The 21,817-nt window shown below is 37.5% G+C and overlaps 1 protein-coding gene across 3 annotated transcripts in view; it reads right to left on the minus strand.

The window, feature by feature from the left end:
* The window catches only part of NAALADL2 (N-acetylated alpha-linked acidic dipeptidase like 2), a 1,063,610-nt gene that overhangs the window by 55,303 nt on the left and 986,490 nt on the right, over positions 1 to 21,817 (minus strand). For all 3 annotated transcript variants that reach the window (XM_060011115.1, XM_060011116.1, XM_060011114.1), the window contains one exon: positions 11,595 to 11,793. In XM_060011115.1, coding sequence (XP_059867098.1) covers positions 11,595 to 11,793 — 199 coding nt within the window. The remainder of the gene's footprint in view (positions 1 to 11,594; positions 11,794 to 21,817) is intronic.

Consider the following 21,817-nt stretch of genomic DNA (forward strand, 5'->3'; position numbering starts at 1 on the left):
ACATTGAATCCGATTTTTAGAGCTAGAAGGGACTTTAGATAGAAATTTTTATCAACAGATTATCATACAATTACATGGAAAACCAGAGATACTGAGTGCCTTAACCAACTGGCTGGAGAAATGGGCAGAGAGGAGACTCTTTCCACTACTAAACCATGCTTCATTTGCCTAGCTCTATGCTAACCCTAAAAAAAAAATCCCAAAATAAGATTCGAACCTCTTGTTTGCTAAATTCTTCAAATCTTCCTTAATACCATCTCCCAAATTTGCTCTTTGCTCTTCCTTCCTGACTCCAACGTGCCAAATCATGTTCTCAGCATTCCATACCATTTTTACACCTGTAGTCTCCCTGACTTCCCAACTCCAGGGCACCCTATCTGGAGCACCAGGTAAATCTAACACAAATTTCTTCATGGCTTCTTTTGTGTAAAAAATAACTAAATTCCAAACCTCTCAACAGAGCACTCATGGGACTCTGTAACTTGATTCCTTCCTACCTCTCCATAATCATTAACTAAATAACCATTCAAACAATTCCACTTCCTGTGCTTCATTCCTCAGCACACCACACACAACCTCTACTTTTTGTCTCTCTTCACACTATCCTCCCCTGGTAATGCTCCCTGCCTTAGTCAGTTTGGGCTGCTACAACGGAATGCGATAGACTGAGTGACTGACTTATAAACAACACACATTTATTTCTCACAGTTCTAGAGGGTGGGAAGTCCAAGATCAAGGTGCAGGCGGATTATGCATCTGGTGAAGGCTTGCTTCATGGTCTATAGATGGCTCTGTCCTCACATGGCAGTAGGGATGAGGGAGCTCTCAGGGGTCTCTTTTATAAGAGTGCTAATCCCATTAATGAGGGTTCTGCCCTCATGACCTAATTATCTCCAAAAGGTCCCACCTCCAAATATCATCATTAGATCTCAACATATGAATTTTGGGAGGACACAAACATTCAGTCTATATAGCACTCCCTAATTTACTGGGCATCCTACGATTCCCTCAAGCCCAGATAAATTTCTCCCTTTTCCTATAAATTCTTTTTTGAATGCCACAAGGTAATAATTTCTCTGTTCACTAAATCCCAATAGCACTTCTTACCTGTAGCATTCATTGGGCACTTTGCATAAGTGTTCTGGAAATTTATTTGAATTATGATTTATATATTTTACCTCTTGAGTTAGGCTAAATTCCTTGAAGGTAGGGATCTTATATTGCCAGTTTCCATCAGTATGCTGGCACAGAGCAGTGTTCAATGAAGATTTATTTATGAGAATGAGAGTCAGGCAGTTTTAGATGTAATATCATAGGACTTGAAATCTTTGAATTTTCTGATGCCAAATAATGGGGAAAATTCTTTCACATATTCCAAAAATAAGATATTTCAGTGTTCAGTGACACTTTTTGTTTTAAGGCAAGTATCCTTTGAGACATGATCCAAATTCCAAATGCAACATTTAGCTTTATACAGTGAACTTCTGTCAACTACTTTCTTAAAAAGCAAATCACATTTGACTTCCTTCTTGTATATTTGATGAGAATTGTCATGACACCATTGGTTTGAAGAGTGAGATTCTTACATGGATAACATCTTTAAAGATTCCTTAACATTAAAAAAAAAAAAGAACACTGCTCACCAAATGTTGTTTTGTACAATGTAATTAACAATTTTATCTTTTCTCTAAATAGTTGTCATAATAAATAATCAATTTTTCCATCTTCCTAAAGTCTATATTCATCCTGTCATACTCATCTTTTTTCCTTTGAACATTTCCTCTCCCATAAAGGAAGAGCTTCCAAGAATTGAAGGTAGAAAGTCTACTGCAATTTTGAAATTTTTGTGTCAATAATAATTAGAAATGTGAATTCTCTACCAAGAAAAAAAATAAAGTAGGATGATTTGTTATATATTTCAGAAATAAATAAAGTAAAAATTCATGACAATCTTGGAATAAAGGTCAGTTAGAATAAAGGTCAGTTAGATAAATCAGAATGAAGTATCTATCTGTATTGTTGGCATATATATGAAAATAGAGCCAAGGAGAAGAATGCAAACAAACATGTATTTTTTTCAATAATTAGAGTAATAGTTTAAAATAATGCCAAAATATTGAACCATAAGCTTTCAACTACAAAGTTTGTTATATGAGTTAGAACATTATCATAATCAACATTTTGGGCCTTGCACACTGGAATACAAGGTATGCTGTAATCATATTATTAACAGGAGAAAACATCACTTGCTTAATCATTGTTAACTCAGAGGAAAACAAATATTTTCTTTTCTACTCCAAATGCATGATAAAGTAAATCGTTGAAGGAATAATAAAGTTTACTATACACGTAACTCAGACCACAGAGAGGTCTCTTGTATTTAGTGCAAGAGCCAAAAAGGGCAAAGGGAGAAAGTTTTATATATTTCATAATATATAAAACTATGTCCTTAATATAGGATACTAATATCTGAATTTTTTATAAACTAAAAGTGAAGGAAATATAACTTACATAATATATTCTAAAAGATATAATTTATCTACTTTGATAAAGACTTTTTAATAATGCTGGATTTAATAATGTGGTTTAATTTTTCTCTTTAGCAGTCATTACATCTACCATACACTATATTTTACTAAATTACCTTGTTCATTCTGTTTCCCCATCCCCCCAGCTGGAATATAACCTCATCAAGCAGATGTTTTTAACTTAAGGTGACTCCTTTCTCTGGTGCTTACAAGAGTACCTGGGGCTTACAAAGTGCCTTAAAAGTGTCTGCTGTGATAAATGAATGTTTTCCAAAGTCTTATGATACAGAGTCATAATGTTAAAAAGATGATATAAAATAAAGATTTTAAATGTGAATTTCAGATTAAAATCATGAAGGAAAATCCTCAAATATCAGAAGTCAGAAAAGGGTTTTTATTACAAAAGGGTCTCATTCCATCATCTCATTTTATAGATGCAGAAATTAAAGTGTAGAGAGATCAAGTGATTTGTCAGATCACAGAGTTTTGGTACTAAAAGGCATCTTAAACCCCATGTAGCCCAAATATTCAGGTGCTTAGGGCTACTTAGCCTGTTTTAATACCTACAGCGGTAATGAGTTCACCACTCTATAAAAGCATCATACTGTTTTTTTTTTTTTTTAGTAGGACTTTTTATTGGAGTATAATTGCTTCATAATACTGTGTTAGTTTCTGTTGCACAACAAAGCGAATCAGCCATATGCATACACATGTCCCTATATCCCCTCGCTCTTGAGCCTCCCTCCCATCTTCCATATCCCACCCCTCTAGGTCATCACAAAGCACCGAGCTGATTTTGATTTCTCTGTGCTATGCTACTGCTTCCCACCAGCCAACTATTTTACATTCCATAGTGTATATATGTTGATGTTACTTTCACTTCACCCCAGCTTCACCCCCCACCATGTCCTCTAGTCCATTTTCTATGTCTACCTCTTTATTTCTGCCCTGAAACTAGGTTCGTCAGTACCTTTTTTTTTTTTTTTTTAAGAACACAACTTGTTAGAAATTTTTCTCATATGTAATTAAGATTTGTATTCCTGTGTTTCAATTCTTTAGTCTTAGTTGTAGCTTTGATCATACACTATATGTGTAGTCCAGGGTGTTATTTGTGTGTGTGTGTGTATATATATATATTATACATATAACTGATGTGGTGCAAAAGTACCCTTATGAAGAGAGTTCTGGGCCAAATAGTTTTCTTACCTTACTCTTTCTCCAGCACCTCTTTGTCTCCCACCTTTTCCCATGATAAACCCTGAACTAGACATATATATATATATAAATAATATATATATGCCTAGTGTGTGTGTGTACACATACATATATCCAAAAAATATATACATATTCACACACACGTGTTTTTATTGAATGTTATACGCATACATTATATGTGCATCTGTTACACAAAGAGGTGTATGTTTTTATCTTTTGTGCTTTATACAAAAATCAAATAAAACATTTAAAACAGGTGATCCAAACAAGATGGCAGAGTAGAAGGATGTGAGCTCACCTCTTCTTAAGGAAACACCAAAATCACCATTAACTGGTGAACAACCATTGGAAAAAACCACTGGAACCTACCAAAAAAGATACTGAACATCCAAATACAAAGAAGAAGTCACAACAAGATGGTAGGAGGGGTTCAATCAATCACAATAAAATCAAATCCCATACCACCCAGGTGGGTGACCCGCAAAATGGAAATAAATATATCAAAGACGTTCTACCACAGGAGTGAAAGTTCTGAGCCCCATGTCAGGCTTCTCAGCCTGGGGGTCTGAAAATGGGAGGAGGAACCTCCAGAGAATCTGGCTTTGAAGGCCAGCAGGGTTTGATTGCAAGAATTCCATAGGACTGGGAGAAACAGAAACTCCACTCTTGGAGGGTGCATGCAGGGTCCTGTGCATACCCAGATCCAGGAAAAAAAAAAAAAAACAGTGACCACATAAGAGCCTGGATCAGACCTACCTGCTAGTATTAGAGAGTCTCCTGTGGATGGGGGGCGGGCAGCTGTGGTTTACTGCGGGGACAAGGACACTGGCAGCGACAGTTCTGGGTAGTACGCATTGGTGTGAGCCCTTTTGGAAGCCTCCATTTTCTCACCAAGACTTGGTCCCACACAACAGCCTGTAAGCTCCAGTGCTATGACACCTCAGGCCAAACAACCAACAGGGCAGGAAAACAGCCCCACTCATCAGCAGACAGGCTGCTTAAAGTCTTCCTGAGGAAAACAAACAGCTGCCTGCTAAACATGCCCCTTGACACGGCCCTTAGCCATGAGGGAAAAGAACCAGCTACAACCACCAGTGAGCAGGGACCACTCCCTACAAGCAGGAAGCCTGCACAAGCATCTTAGCTTCATCCACCAGGGAGCACACAGTAGAAGCAACAACTACAACCTGGCAGCCTGTGGAACAGAAACCACAATCACACAGAAAGTTAGACAAAATGAGATGGCAGAGAAATATCTCCCAGACAAAGCAACAAGACAAAACCCTAGAAGAACAATGAAGTGAAGTGGAGTTAGGCAAGCTACCCAAAAAGAATTCAGTGTAATGATAGTAAAGATGATCCAAGATCTCAAAAAAAGAATGGAGGCATGGATCAAGAAGATACAAGAAATGTTTAACAAAGACCTAGAAGAACTAAATAACAAACAAACAGAGATGAGCAATACAATAATTGAAATGAAAAACACACTGGAAGGAATCAATAGCAGAATAACTGAGGCAGAAGAATGGGTAAGTGAGCTGGAAGACAGAATGGTGGAAATCACTGCCTCAGAACAGAATAAAGAGAAAAGAATGAAAATAAATGAAGACCTCCTAAAAGACCTCTGGGATGACATTAAATGCAAGAACATTTGCATTATAGAGGTCCCAGAAGGAGAAGAGAGAGAGAAAGGAACTGAGAAAATACTTGAAGAGGTAATAGTTAAAAACTTCCCTAACATGGGAAAGAAAACAGTCACCCAAGTCCAGGAAGCCCAGGGAGTCCCAGACAGGATAAATTCAAGTAGGAACACACCAAGACATCTAGTAGTCAAACTGACAAAATTTAAAGACAAAGAAAAAATATTAAAAGCAACAAGGGAAAACAACAAATAACATACAAGTGAATTCCCATAAGATTATCAGCAGATTTCTCAGCAGAAACTCCACAGGCAAGCAGGGAGTGGCATGATATATTTAAAGTAATGAAAGGGAAGAAGCTACAACCAAGAATACTCTACCCAGCAAGGCACTCATTCAGTTTTGACAGCAAAATCAAGAGAAAGATTAACAGATAAGAAAGAGCTAAGAGAATTCAGCACCAACAGACCAGCTTTGCAACAAATGCTAAAGGAATTTCTCTAAGCAGAAAAGAAAAGGCCATAATTAGAAACAGAAAATTAAAAATGGAAAAGCTCACCAGTAAAGGCAAAAATACAGTAAAGGTAGGAAATCATCTACACACATATATATCAAAACAAGCAATTGTGTGAAGAGGAGAGCACAAATGCAGGACATTGAAAACGCGTTTGAAATTAAAAGAACAGCAACTTAAAACAATCTGTTTATATATAGACTTATATATCAAAACCTTCTGGTAACTGCAAACCAAAAATCTACAATAGATATACACACACAAAAGAAAAAGGAATCCAAACACAACACTAAAGTTAGGCATCAAATCACAAGAGAAGACAACAAAAAACACCTACAAAATCATATCCAAAACAATTAACAAAATGGCAGTAAGAACATACATATCAATAATTACGTTAAGCATAAACATCAAATGCCCCAACCCAAAGACATAGACAAGCTGAATGGATACAAAAATAAGACCCATATATATGCTGTCTATAAGAGACCCACTTGAGATCTAGGGACACATACAGACTGAAAGTGAGGTGATGTAAAGTTATTCAGTGCAAATAGAGATCAAAAGAGAGCTGGAATGGCAATGCTCATATTAGAAAAAACAGGCTTTAAAATAAACTGTTACAACACACAAAGAAGGACACTAGGACACTACATAACAATCAAGGGACCAATCCAAGAAAAAGTTATAACAATTTTAAATATATATGCACACAATATTGGAGCACATCAATATGTAAGGAAAACACTAAGAGCCATAAAAGGAGAAATTGACAGTAACACAATAATGGACTTTAATACCCCACTTTCATCAGTGGACAGATCATCCAGACAGAAAATCAATAAGGAAACACAGGCATTGAATGACACATTATACCAATTGGAGTTAATTGATATTTATAGAGCATTCCATCCAAAAGCAGCAGAATACACATTCTTCTCAAATGCACATGGAACATTCTCCAGGACTGATCAAGGGCTGGCCCACAAAGCGAGCCTGAGTAAATTTAAGAAAATTGAATCATATGAAGCATCTTTTCCAACCACAAAACTATGAGATTAGAAAGCAACTACTAGAAAATAAGTGTAAAAACCACAAACATGTGGAGGCTAAACAATATGCTATTAAACATCCAGTGGATCACTGAAGAAATCAAAGAGGAAATCAAAAATTACCTAGAGACAAATGAAAATGAAAGCACGATGATCCAAAATCTAAAGGTCACAGAAACAGCAATTCTAAGAGGGAAGTTTATAGCAATACAATCTTACCTCAGGAAATAAGAAAAATCTCAGATAAACCACCGAGCTAACTTTACACCTAAAGCAACTAGAAAAGAAGAACAAACAAAACCCAAAGTTGGTAGAAGGAAAGAAATCATAAAGATCAGAGCCAAAATAAATGCAATAGAGACAAAGAAAACAATAGAAAAGATCAATGAAACTAAAAGCTGGTTCTTTGAAGAGATAAACAAAATCAATAAACCTTTAGCCAGACTCATCAAGAAAAAAAGGGAGAGGATACAAATCAATAAAATTAGAAATGAACAAGAAGTTACAACAGACAGCATGGAAATACAAAGGCTCTCATGGAGAGACTACCACAAGCAACTCTTTGCCAATAAAATGGACAACCTGGAAGAACTGGACAAATTCCTAGAAAGGTACAATCTCCCAAGACTGAATCAGGAAGAAATAGAAAATATGAACAGACCAATCACAAGTAATGAAATTGAAACTGTGATGAAAAAACTCCCAGCAAACAAAAGTCCAGGGCCAGATGGCTTCACAGGCAAATTTTATCAAACATTCAGAGAAGAGTTAACATCTATCTTTCTGAAACTGTTCAAAAAAAATCACAGAGGACAGAATACTCCCAAACTCATTCTACGAGGCCACCATCACCCTGATATCAAAACCAGACAAAGATACCACTAAAAAGACAATTACAGGCCAATATCACTGATGAACACAGACACAAAAATCCTCAACAAAATACTAGCAAACCAAATCCAACAATACATTAAAAGGATCACACTTCATGATCAAGTGGGATTTATCCCAGGGACACAAGCCTTTTGCAATATCTGCAAATCAATCAGTGTGATACACCACATCAAAAAATGGAAGAATAAAAATAATACGATCATCTCAGTAGATGCAGAAAAAGCTTTTGCAAAATTGAACACCCATTTATGATAAAAACTCTCCAGGAGGTGGGCATAGAGGGAACCTACCTCAACATAATAAGAGCCATGTATGACAAACCCACAGCCAACATCATAGTAAATATTGAAAAGTTGAAAGCATTTCCTCTAAGATCAGGAACAAGACACAGATGCCCACTCTTGCAACTTTTATTCAATATAGTTTTGGAAGTCCTAGCCATAGCAATCAGAGAAGAGAAGGAAATAAAGGGAATCCAAACTGGAAAAGAAGAAGTAAAACTGTCACCTTTTGCAGTTGACATAATATTATACAGAGACAATTCTAAAGATGCTACCAGAAAACTGCTAGAACTCATCAATGAATTTGATAAAGTTGCTGGAGGCAAAATAAATACACAAAAATCCCTTGCATTCCTATACACTAAGAACAAAAGAACAGAAGGAGAAATTAAAGAAACAATCCCCTTTACCATTCACATCCAAAAGAATAAAATACCTAGGAATAAACCTACCTGAAGAGGCAAAATATCTATACTCCAAAAACTATAAAACACTAATGAAAGAAATAAAAGATGACACAAACAGATGGAAAGATATACTATGTTCTTGGACTGTCTTGCTCCCTGTCTTCAGACTATACTACAAAGCTACAGTCATCAAAATAGTATGGTACTGGCACCAAAATAGAAATATAGATTAATGGAATAGGATTGAAATTCCAGAAATAAACCCAGGATCTATGGTCAATCAATCTATGACAAATGAGGCAAGACTATACAATGGAGAAACAACAATTTCTTTAATAAGTGGTGGTCGGAGAACTGGACAGCTAAATGTAAAAAAAAAAAAAAAAAGAATGAAATTAGAACATTCTTTAACACCATACACAAAAATAAATTCAAAATGGTTTAAAGACCTAAATATAAGACCATATACTATAAAACTCTTACCGGAAAACATAGAACACTCTCTGACATAAATCACAGCAGTATCTTTTTTCTATCTGTCTTCCAGAATAATGGAAACAAAAACAAAAATAAACAAATGGGAACTATTTAAACTCAAAAGTTTTTGCACAGCAAGGGAAACCGTAAATAAAACAAAAGACAACCCACAGAAAGGGAGAAAATATTTGCAGACGATGCAACTGATAAGGGATTAATCTCCAAAATTTACAAACAGCTCATATCAAAAAAACAAAGAAGCCAGTTAAAAGGGCAGAACACCCAAATAGACATTTCTCCAAAGAAGACATTCAGGTGGGCAAGAGGCACGTGAAAAGATGCTCAACGTCACTAATTATTTGAGAAATGCAAATCAAAATAACAATGATATATCATCTCACATCAGTCAGAATGGCCATCATCAAAAAGTCTACATACAATAAATGCTGGAGTGGGTGTGGAGAAAAGGGAACCCTCCCACACTGTTGGTGGAAATGTAATTTGGTACAGCCATTATAGAGAACAGTATGGAGGTTCCTTAAGAAACTAAAAACAGAACCAGCATACGATCCAACAATCCAACTGCTGAGTATATATCTGAAGAAAACTATGGTTTGAAAGGATACATGCACCCCATGTGCATTGCATCACTGTTTACAATAGCCAAGACATGGAAGCAACTTAAATGTCCATCAACAGAGGAATGGATAAAGAAGATGTGGTACATATATACAATGGAATATTATTCATCCATTAAAGAGAATGAAATAATGACATTTGGAGCAACATGGATGGACCTGGAGATTATCATACTAAGTGAAATATGACAGAGGAAGACAAATATCATATGATATCGCTTATATGCAGAATCTAAAAAAATGATACAAATGTACTTATTTACAAAACAAACAGACTTACAGACTTAGAGAACAAACTTATGGTTGCTTGGGTGAAGGGTCAGGGGGAGGGATAGATGGTTGTTTTGGATTGACATGTACACACTGCTACATTTAAAATAGATAACCAACAAGGACATAATGTATAGCACAGGGAATGCTGCTCAATACTCTGTAATAACCTAAATTGGTAAAGAACTTGAAAAAGAACAGATACATGTATATGTGTAGCTGAATCACTTTGCTGTACACCTGAAACTAACACAACATTGTTAATCAACTGTACTCCAACATAAAATAAAAATTTTTTAAAAAGAAACAGAAAAAACATTTTTAGTAAAGTGAGAGACAGGACATTCTCTGAAGTCTGCTTTATTATTTTGGCCAGTCATTTAGCCTTTCTGATACCAGTTTCTCCATCTATAAGATGGGGACACTAAGAGTACCTAATCCATTGGCTGTTTTGCCAGGATTAAATTAATTAATGCGTGGAGAGTCTTTAACATAGTGCCTGAGACATACTTAGTGGTCAATAAATGTTACTTATTAAAAAAAAACAAAAACATTTAAAACATGTTATCTTTTAAACTCCATTTTCCCTCTCTGTTTAATTTCTACTATTTCTGGAACCTCAAAAACAAGAACATATTTGTATCATCCTCTAAGAGCCTAAATTGAATCCCTGTTCTATGTGAAAATTGTTTTATTAAAATATCTGTTAAAATTGTTAAAATGTTTTCAGAAATCACTCTATTGTGACCCTCTAACCAAATATGTCTAATCCCCTGGTTGTTTCAAGATTCCTGTAAATTCCACTCTCCCCTGAATATTAAACATACTTAACTCCCTCTTAAAATGTAGTTTCTAGAATTAAATCCAATGCTCTAGAAGTGGACTTAGTAGGACAGAATAATATAGACATCTCCTGATTCATTCAAGAAAGCATATTTCTCGCAGTACAACCTATAAATCCATTTGGTTTTTCAGTAGCTATAACACATTTGATTCATATTGACTTTAATTGTAAAAGAAAATCTTAAGTCATTTTGTATATGATACTGCTAAACCATTATCATATAGATATAAATTATATCTACAGATAATATCAATATTTACAGGTATAAAGAAAAATAAAGTTTTCTTTATTCTCTGTTTATGCAGTTGAACTTTGCTTTGGGGGAGGAGAATGCCCCTCAACTTGTAGATACAGGACTTCCCTGGTAACACAGTGGTTAAGAATTCACCTGCCAATGCAGGGGACACGGGTTCGAGACCTGGTCCGGGAAGATCCCACATGCCGTGGAGCAACTAAGCCTGTGCACCACAGCTACTGAGCCTGTGCTCTAGAGCCCACAAGCCACAACTACTGAGCCCACATGCCACAACTACTGAAGCCTGCACTCCTAGAGCCCATGCTCTGCAACAAGAGAGGCCAAAGCAAGGAGAAGCCCGCACACCACAATGAAGAGTAGCCACTGCTTGCCGCAACTAGGGAAAGCCTGTGTGCGGCGATGAAGACCCAATGCCACCATAAATAAATAAATAAATTTGTTAAAAAAATTGTAGATATAATAATTTCTTCACATTAAAAAAATAGCGTTATGTTCACAGAAGGTACACATTCTGAACATTAAACACAAATATTTCATTGAGAGGCATAAAAAATACAAATTTTGAGCACACATCCTACCTGTAAAACCCTGGAGGTGCCCGCTGCACCAGGAAGCTCTTCTCCATGTCTTGGAGAATCTCATTCAGCATCCGCACACGGATGGGAGCTCTTTCCTTGGGGTCATTAGCAGGACGCATCTCATCTGATTGAAAGAGTTCAGCGCTCTCCCGCAGGCGTGAGGCCAGGGCTAGCAGTTGAGGCGTGTTGGGTTGATCACCTGGTAAAGATAAATGGGCCAATCTCAGAAGAGAGAATCTCAAGGGCACAAAGTAAACATTTTATAGTCATGATGTCAAAAGGAAGATTCACCATCAATACTGCTTTTACAATCCTTCCACCAAAAATATTCTGGCTAAATATATTCTACTAAAAGTATTAAATTTATTTACTACTACTACTAATTACTGCTAATAATAATAATACCAGTAAATAGGAACTGATTGTTGAGAGACTGCAATGTTCCTGGCACTGTCAAGCCCTTCACATAATTATCTTATTTAATATTCACCCAACCCTGTATTGGCATGTCCATTTCATAGAAGCTGAGAATTAATTAAGTTAAGCAAACTGCCACAGATCATCAAGCAAGTAAATGACAGGTAAGAATTAGAAGCCTTATCTTTCTGACTCAAAAATTCATGCTCTTAATGGAGTATCCTGTATTTCAAGAAAAAAAAATTGTAAAATGAATTGTTATCTTCCCTTCTGAGAACATGAGATATGTTACCCTATGTTGTTATGTGTCTACTGGGCTCTTTTTACTTTGTAGAGTGTTCCTGTAATTTGAAGTTGAAATATACCTTTGATTTGAAAATACACTAAAAACTATCCCATATAATGTTTATATTGTTTTGTTTTCCTTTTGAGATGATTTTTGTTTGTTGTTTTATTTTTTCCTTCTGTTTATGTAACTTACTGTAAGTCATTCTGATATGAATGGTGGTAGCAAAAGGATCACAGGATGTTCCTTTGACTAAGGGAAAGGCTGCATTTGATATTAATTACAGCCACCAGATCCTGGAGCCAGATGACTTGAGTTCAAATTCCTGCTCTACCACTTAGTAGCTGTGTGATGTTGGGAAAGTTACTGAGCCTTAGTGTCCTTATCTGTGAAATGAACATAATAATAGCACCTGCTTTATAAATTTGTTAATGAGAGTTAAATGATTAATATTTGTAAAGTACTCCCCTACAGTTAGTCAGTTCCTAGCTGGTGTTCAAACTTAATACCTTGTTTAAAAAGCATTCTTTTATCATATCACGAGGGGGCCTTCCATCATCATCGTCTTCCAGGTAGCTGCACCATTAGATGCAGTCTTTGGATGAGACGACAGTCAGTGGTGTCATTCTCAGACTAGGTACAACTGACTCCAACAAGGTCAGCACTACACTAGGGAGGATTACTTCAAGTCAAGGTAATGAGATGCACATGGACCTGGTAAATCTCAGCTGGAAATCCTGAGAGCATGGCATTAAGATAAACAGGTGGAGCATTGAAAAGAGGCCTTATGGGACCTTCACTTAGGAAAGTTTCGGCAAAAGGGAAACGTCACAAAGGAACTCTTTCTTTAAATGAAGTCTAAGGGTAAGGGTCACCAACTCCCAAAACACCTGGTCTTTGTGAAAATGCAGATTCCCAGACATGCTGAATTTCTCTAGGGTCCAGGAATCACAATTTCAACATACTACTCAGATTATTCCTTACATCTTAAAGTTTAAGAAGCACTGTAGAGAGGTTATGTGCTAAGAAGATGAAAACTAGTTTAGAATTATAACTGTGGTATAAAATACGTCTGTCATAGAATTACTGACCTTTCATATAGGGATCTTTATTTTCTGTCACCTTCATTTGATGGGGATGATTTTATATGTCAGTTTCATTATATCCCAGCATAGTTCTGACACTCAATAATTGTTTACTGTTTACTGAATAAACAAAGTAGATTCAATAACATATTTTTAGAAAAAATACAATAAAAAATGAAAACTATGTAAATAAATAAATGGTTTTTATGAGGGCTGCAAAGAGAGAGCCTTCTTTGTAGTGCTCTGTTCACTGAAATTAACAAAATGAATAAAATCAATGTAGGAGTTCACAGGGTTTTGGTATTTTGATGTTTTCATTAGTAATTTTGTTTGATTTCACAACAAAACTTGAGGGTGCAAGAAGCAGTATTTCTGCTCATTGAGAAAATCTAGCCTCTTAAATGATAATAATAATGACATTTTATGAAAGTATGGTTTATCTTATTATGGTTAACCAAATTTAATATATGGAAAACTTACAGAAAATATCTTTTTGCACAAGGAAAGAATAAGATGGATAAGGCACATTTGGATGACACTAGAATTGAAAGACTGAACAATGGAAAAAGCAAGTTCAACATCCTTAAGAGTCTTCCATTTAAAAAAGAAAAATCTCTTCAGATCTAACATACACTACAGAATTGAAGACATTACCACTAAATCAAGTGAGACAAATTGTACCATTTACCTTATTTAGCTTTAAATGAATTTATCTTTCATGATGGTGTGGGTGGACAAAATTGACAGCTTTAGGAACTGGCTGGTTCCAGAAAGGATCCTGATAATGGAAACCTGCCACCACAGCATACCCTATGCATTACTTCAAGGATATGAGGTTACAGATTGAAAAGTAGCTTTACTTCTAATGTTCACACAATCATTTTGATATATAACTGATGTTCCAAAGATTCCTAATAGCCATTTCCATGACCCAAATGATTGTCCCTTTGTGATCCTTAGGATAACTACTAGAATGTCAGCTCTGTGAGGGAAGAGATTTTTGTTTGTTTCATTCACCACCATTTCCCCAGCACATAAAACTATGCCTGGCAAATCATTTACTGAGTGAATGTGTGAATTATGTACTGTGATCATAGCATCATAGCATCTGCAATATTTTTAGCCTTATCTCTCCTTTCCTTGACTGAAAAGAACCCCATAAGATCAGAAAATATGTTTTCTCTCTCTTTTTATCTCCGTATCCTAGCACAATACCTGATATATGGTAGCCATTTACTAAATATCTTATCGAGTATATGTTGAATTATAAGATAAAGTCTTATTTGGGATACATTATTATATTAAATTACACCTAAAAAATCACTCAGGGAGATGTTTAGTTCATGATGAGCATCAACAAATGTTATTTCCTTTACTTTCTTGCTAAATGTCAATACTAGTTGCAGTCAAAAGGGAAAAAAAATTTAAAAGAACATATTTTAGGGTAATGATAGGTTATATTAAACTAAACTGAATTAAAATATGTCCTACCAATAATACTACCCCCAAACTAAGAATATGTAAAACATTATTTAAGGCACAGTGAATGTCAGAAAACAGAGAACTAATTGAGGCTCTTAACAGTTCAGTTTTAATGAATAATAAGTCCATTTGACCAAAGAACATCAACTGGAAGATAGAGATTTCTCTCAAAGAGGGTAAATACAATTATCTTGAAGGTATACATAGTACATGGAGTCTAAAGACCAAGGACTTGTTATCCAAAACCTTAAGAGCCTGGTTTACTTAGTCATTATCAATGTGGACTTGAGCAGAGTACATAATACTGATGTTCTGTAGCTTCCTAGGGGAAAATGGTCATTTTACTTTCTAAGCATTTAAATCACTATATAAACACAAGCTACCATTATCAGAGCACATAAACTAAACACAAATTAGTACCAACTCATTTGCTAAAGGCATACAAAAAATACTGTAATGGCTTTACTAACGATTTTATTCTCAGAGACATTATTTCTTATCACTTCCTCCAAATAATGGCCCCCCACAACTGTATCACACTTCTCCCCATATACACTTTAATGAAGATTTCCAATTTTATTTTGCAGTGCCTGTGAATCTGGAGGCAGTTTTTCCGTGCGCTGGCATCTCAAACCTCTGAAGAACAAGAAAAGGGGTAATATAAAGGGTAAAAGAACTAGGGAACGAACAAGATGATGGAATAGTAGTAGGATGTGAAGCTCACCTCCCACAAATACATCAAAAATACATCTACATGTGGAACAATTCTAACAGAATATCTACAGGATGCTGACAGAAGACCTCAGACTGCTGAAAGATCAAGAAAATCTCCATGTAACTGGGTAGGAAAAAAGAAAAAAAGGAAAGTGAGAAAGGAATTGGGTCAGGACTTGAGCTCCTGGGAGGGAGGTGTGAAAGAGGAAAGGTTTCTGCACCAGGGTAAGTTTCCTCACTAGCAGGGAGATCAGCCGGGACACAAGGTGAGCTTTAGAGCCTCAGAGGAGAGCATAGCAGTTGGTTTGTGGTAGCCAGAGCTGAGGGAGAACTGCACAGGTGGTCATTGCTGCCACCCTGCACTCCCCAGCCTGATGCATGTCCACCAGTGCTGGTGGGGGCTGGGGGCTGGAACTTGGGCTTCAGGGATCAGAACTGGGGAGAGGACTGGGGTTGGTTGTGTGGAGATAGACTAAGGGGGCTGGAATCTAGTGCAACTGTGGTTGGGGGTGTACTCAGAGGAAGCCTGGGCTGCTTAGAGACCAGTCATCATTGTTTGGGGGGTGCGCGAGGGGAGGAGCTGGGCACAGATTGTAGCCTTTTCCCCTGTGCACATGCTCGCAGAGGGCAGGACACTGACTGCATGGGCTTCAGGGGCTGTCGTGAGATGCCACTGCCACTTGCCCAAACACGAGGAGTGGTCGTGGGCCCCTGCGCCTCCCCCTCAGACCCCAGGAATGTTCATGAGCCACTGCTGCCAACCTTGCAGACACCAGGAGTGGTTGCAAGCTGCCTCCACTCCCATCGTGTGCTCCAGGGGCATGCCTGAACCACCACCACTGAGAATCCCAAGACCAGGCACCAGTCACCACATCTGCACACCCCTATCAAGGGGATAATGACCAGTACATGCTGAGGAAAAAGGTGACATGTATCCATATTAAAAACAGTCTTCACACCAAATATACTAAACCCACACAAGCTACACAGGGGTGCCCCCAAATGTAAATAGCCCTTCAAGACCACAGTAGATAATTGTTTCTCCTAAACTCACAGAGTAAGAGAAATACAAGTAAAATGAAGAAACAGAGGAACCACGCCCAGTTAAAAGACCAAGAGTATTCCTCTGAAAGAACAAATGAAACAGAACTCTTCAGTCTAATAGACACCAATTTCAAAAAGGAGACAATGAAAATACTGAAGGAATTAAGAAAGCCTAGACAAAAATACAGAGTATTGTAAAAAGGAGCTAGAAATTATAAAGAGAAACCAAGAAAAATTAGAAAACTCATTTGCAGAGATGAAAGCTGAGCTAAAGGCAATGAATAGCAGAATGAATAATGCAGAACAAAAAAGTGACCTGGAAGATAGAATAATGGAAATCACCCAATCAGTACAGAAGACAGAAAGCCAAATTAAAGAAAAAAAGAGAAAGCAATGTAAGAGACCTATAGGATAATATAAAGCATGCCAAACAAACAAAATAGGGATTCCAGAAGGGGAAGAAAGAGAAAAGGGGATTGAAAATGTATTTAAAGAAATTATGGTTGAAAACTCCCCAAACCTAAAGAAGGAAACAGATATCCAAGTACAGGAAGCACAGAGAATCCCAAGCAAGATAAACCCAAACAGACCTACACCACGACATATTATATTAAAAATGGCAAAAGTTAAATATAAAGAGAGGATTCTAAAGGAAGCAAGAGCAAAACAAAGAGTTAATTACAAGGGAACCCCATAAGGCTGTCAGCTGATTTCTCCTCAGAAATGTTGCAGGCCAGAAGGGAATGGTAAGATATATTCAAAGTCCTAAAAGGGAAAACTCTGCAACCTAGTATAGTCTATCCAGCAAGATTATCATTTTGAATAGAGGGAGAGAGAAAGAATTTCTCAGACAAGCAAAAACTAAAACAATACAGCAATACTAAACCTATCCTAAAGGAAATATTGAAAGGTCTTCTCTAAATACAAAAGAAGTAAGAATCTATAGGAAAGAGAAAATTACAACTGGAAAATAAATCACTTAAATATGCCAGTACACAGATTAAAAAAAAATTTAAAAATTTTCTGTGAAAGTGATGATAACAACAATGAAAAGCAAAAGAGATTAACATGAAGTTGTAAAAGAGGACAACAAAATCATAAAATGTGGGGGAGGAGAGTAAGAATATGTAGATGTTTTTTCCTAGAATGTGTTTGAGCCAGTATGACTACTTGTCTAAGGCAAGTAGATAAAGGAAGGGGATAACATACTTGAAAAACAGGGCAACCACAAATCAAAAACATACAACAGATTGGCTAAAACCAAAAGGAAGAGAATATAAGTATAATAAAAAAGAAAATCATCAAACCACAAAAGGAAAAAGAAAAGGACAAAGAAGAAATATAAAATCAATGGGAAAACAAGGTTTAAAATGACAATAGGTACATAACTATCAATAATTACCTTAAATGTCAATGGACTAAATGTTCCAATCAAAAGACACAGAGTGGCAGACTGGATAAAAGAATAAGAGCCTACTGTATGATGCCTACAAGAGACCCACTTTAGGGCAAAGGAGACACATAAATTGAAAGTCAGCGTGTGGAAAAAGATATTTCGTGCAAACGGAAATAACAAGAAAGTGGGGGTCGCAATACTCACATCAGACAAAATAGACTTTAAAACAAAGGCCGTAAAGAAAGATAAAGGACACTATATAATAATAAAAGCATCAATACAAGAAGAGAATTTTACACTTGTCAATATATATGCACCTAATATAGGAGCACCCAAATACATAAAATACTAACAGACATAAAGGGAGGAATTGACAGGAATACAATAATAGTTGCAGACAGAGAATCAAGAAGGCAACAAAGATCCTAAATGATACAGCAGAACAGATAGATGTAATTGATATTTTCAGGACATTACATGCAAAGAAAACCCCAGAATACACATTCTTTTCAAGTACACATGGAACATTTTCTAGGACTGACCACATACTAGGGAACCAAATAAGCCTCAACAAATTTAAAAGTATAGAAATTATCTCAAGCATCTTTTCTGACCACAACAGCATGAAACTAGAAATTAACCACAGAAAAAGAAACAAGAAAAAAACTATTACATGGAGACTAAATAACATGCTACAAAAAAAATTTAAAAAAGGTCAATGATGAACTCAAAGAGGAAATCTAAAAATACCTTGAGACAAAAGACAATGAGGGGAGGAGCTTCAAGATGGCAGAAGAGTGAGATGTGGAGATCACCTTCATCACCACAAATACATCAGAAATACATCTACATGTGGAACAACTCCTAAAGAACACCAACTGAACACTGGCAGAAGACCTCAGACCTCCCAAAACGCAAGAAACTCCCCATGTACCTGGGTAGGGCAAAAGAAAAAAGAAAATATAGAGACAAAAAAATAGGGTTGGGACCTGCACCAGTGGGAGGGAGCTGTGAAGGAGGAAAGGTTTCCACACGCTAGGAAGCCCGTTCGTGGGTGGACACTGCGGATGGCGGAGGGGGGAAGCTTCGGAGCCGTAGAGGAGAGCACAACAATGGGGGTTCAGAGGGCAAAGCTGAGATTCCCACCAGCACTCACCAGCCCGAGAGGCTTGTCTGCTCATCCACTGGGGCGGGCGGGGGATGGGAGCTGAGGCTCGGGCTTCAGAGGTCGGATCCCAGGGAGAGGACTGGGGTTGGCTGTGCGAACACATCCTGAAGGGGGCTAGTGCACCACAGCTAGCTGGGAGGGAGTCTGGGAAAAAGTCTGGAGCTGCCAAAGAGGCAAAAGACTTCTCCTTGCCTCTTTGTTTCCAGGTGCGCAAGGAGAGGGGATAAAGAGCGCTGCTTAAAGGAGCTCCAGAGACGGGCGCGAGCCACGACTATCAGAGCGGACCCCAGAGACGGGCATGAGATGCTAAGGCTGCTGCTGCAGCCACCAAGAAGCCTGTGTGCAAGCACAGGTCACTATCCACAACTCCCTTCCTGGGAGCCTGTGCAGCCCGCCACTGTCAGGGTCCTGTGATTCAGGGACAACTTCCCTGGGAGAACACATGGTGCGGCTCAGGCTGGTGTAACGGCACGCCGGTCTCTACCACCGCATGATCACCCCGCATCCGTACCCCTCCCTCCCTCCGGCCTGAGTGAGCCAGAGACCCTGAATCAGCTGCTTCCTTAACCCCATCTTGTTAGAGTGAAGAACAGACACCCGCAGGTGACCTACATGCAGAGGCAGGTCCAAATCCAAAGCTGAACGCTGGGAGCTGTGCGAACAAAGAAGAGAAAGGGAAATCTCTCCCAGCAGCCTCAGGAGCAGCGTATTAAATCTCCACAATCAACTTGATGTACCCTGCATCTGTAGAGTACCTGAATAGACAACGAATCATCCCATATTGAGGAGGTGGACTTTGGGAGCAATGATATATATACATTTTTTCCCCCTTTTTCTCTTTTTCTAAGTGTGTATATGTATGCTTCTGTGTGTGATTTTGTCTGTATAGCTTTGCTTTTACCATTTGTCCTAGGGTTCTGTCTGTTCTTCTTTTAATTATTTTTAAAAATTTTTCTTATTTTTTACTTTTTATTTTAATAACTTTATTTTACTTTATTTTATTTTATTTTATCTTCTTCTTTCCTTCTTTCTTTTTCCTCCCTTTTATTATAAGGTGTGTGGAGGACAGGCTCTTGGTGCTCCAACCAGGCGTCAGGGCTGTGCCTCTGGTTGCAAGAGCCAAGTTCAGGACACTGGACCACAAGAGACCTCCCAGCTCCATGTAATACCAAACGGCAAAAATCTCCCAGAGATCTCCATCTCAAAGCGTAGACACAGCTCCACTCAACGACCAGCAAACTACAGTGCTGGACACCCTATTCCAAACAACTAGCAAGACAGGAACACAAGCCTATCCATTAGTACAGAGGCTGCCTAAAATCATAATAAGGCCACAGACACCTTAAAACACACCACCAGATGCAGTCCTGCCCACCAGAAAGAAAAGATCCAGCTTCATCCACCAGAACACAGGTACTAGTCCCCTCCACCAGGAAGCCTACACAACCCACCGAACCAACCTTAGCCACTGGGGACAGACACCAAAAACAATGGGAACTAAGAGCCTGCAGCCTGTGAAAAGGAGACCCCAAACACAGTAAGATAAGCAAAATGAGAAGACAGAGAAACACACAGCAGATGAAGGAGCAAGGCAAAAACCCACCAGACTTAACAAATGAAGAGGAAATAGGCAGTCTACCTGAAAAAAGAATTCAGAATAATGATAGTAAAGATGATCCAAAATCTTGGAACTAGAATGGAGAAAATACAAGAAACGTTTAAAAAGGACCTAGAAGAACTAAAGAGCAAAAACACAGTGATGAACAATACAATTAATGAAATTAAATATTCTCTAGAAGGGATCAATAGCAGAATAACTGAGGCAGAATAACGGATAAGTGACCTGGAAGATAAAATAGTGGAAATAACTACTGCAGAGCAGAATAAGCAACAAAGAATTAAAAGAATTGAGGACAGCCTCAGAGACCACTGGGACAACATTAAATGCACCAACATTCGAATTATAGGGGTCCCAGAAGAAGAAAAGAAAAAGAAGGGACTGAGAAAATATTTGAAGAGATTATAGTTGAAAACTTCCCTAATATGGGAAAGGAAATAGTTAATCAAGTCCAGGAAGCACAGAGTCCCATATAGGATAAATTCAAGGACAAGACACATATTAATCAAACTATCAAAAATTAAATACAAAGAACAAATATTAAAAGAAGCAAGGGAAAAATAACACATAAGGGAATCCTGATAAGGTTAACAGCTGATCTTTCAGCAGAAACTGCAAGCCAGAATGGAGTGGCAGCACATATTTAAAGTGATGAAGGAGAAAAACCTACAACCAACATTACTCTACCCAGCCAAGGATCTCATTCAGATTTGATGGAGAAATCAAAAGCTTTACAGACAAGCAAAAGCTAAGAGAATTCAGCACCACCAAACCAGATTTACAACAAATGCTAAAGGAACTTCTCTAGGCAGAAAACACAAGAGAAGGGAAAGACCTACAAAAATAAACACAAAACAAGAAAATGGAAATAGGAACGTACATATCGATAATTACCTTAAATGTAAATGGATTAAATGCTCCCATCATAAGATATATATATTGGCTGAATGGATACAAAAACAAGACCCGTATATATGCTGTCTACGAGAGATCCACTTCAGACCTAGGGACAC

Source organism: Delphinus delphis, chromosome 4, assembly GCF_949987515.2.
Source record: "Delphinus delphis chromosome 4, mDelDel1.2, whole genome shotgun sequence".
Classification (NCBI taxonomy): Eukaryota; Metazoa; Chordata; class Mammalia; order Artiodactyla; family Delphinidae; genus Delphinus; species Delphinus delphis.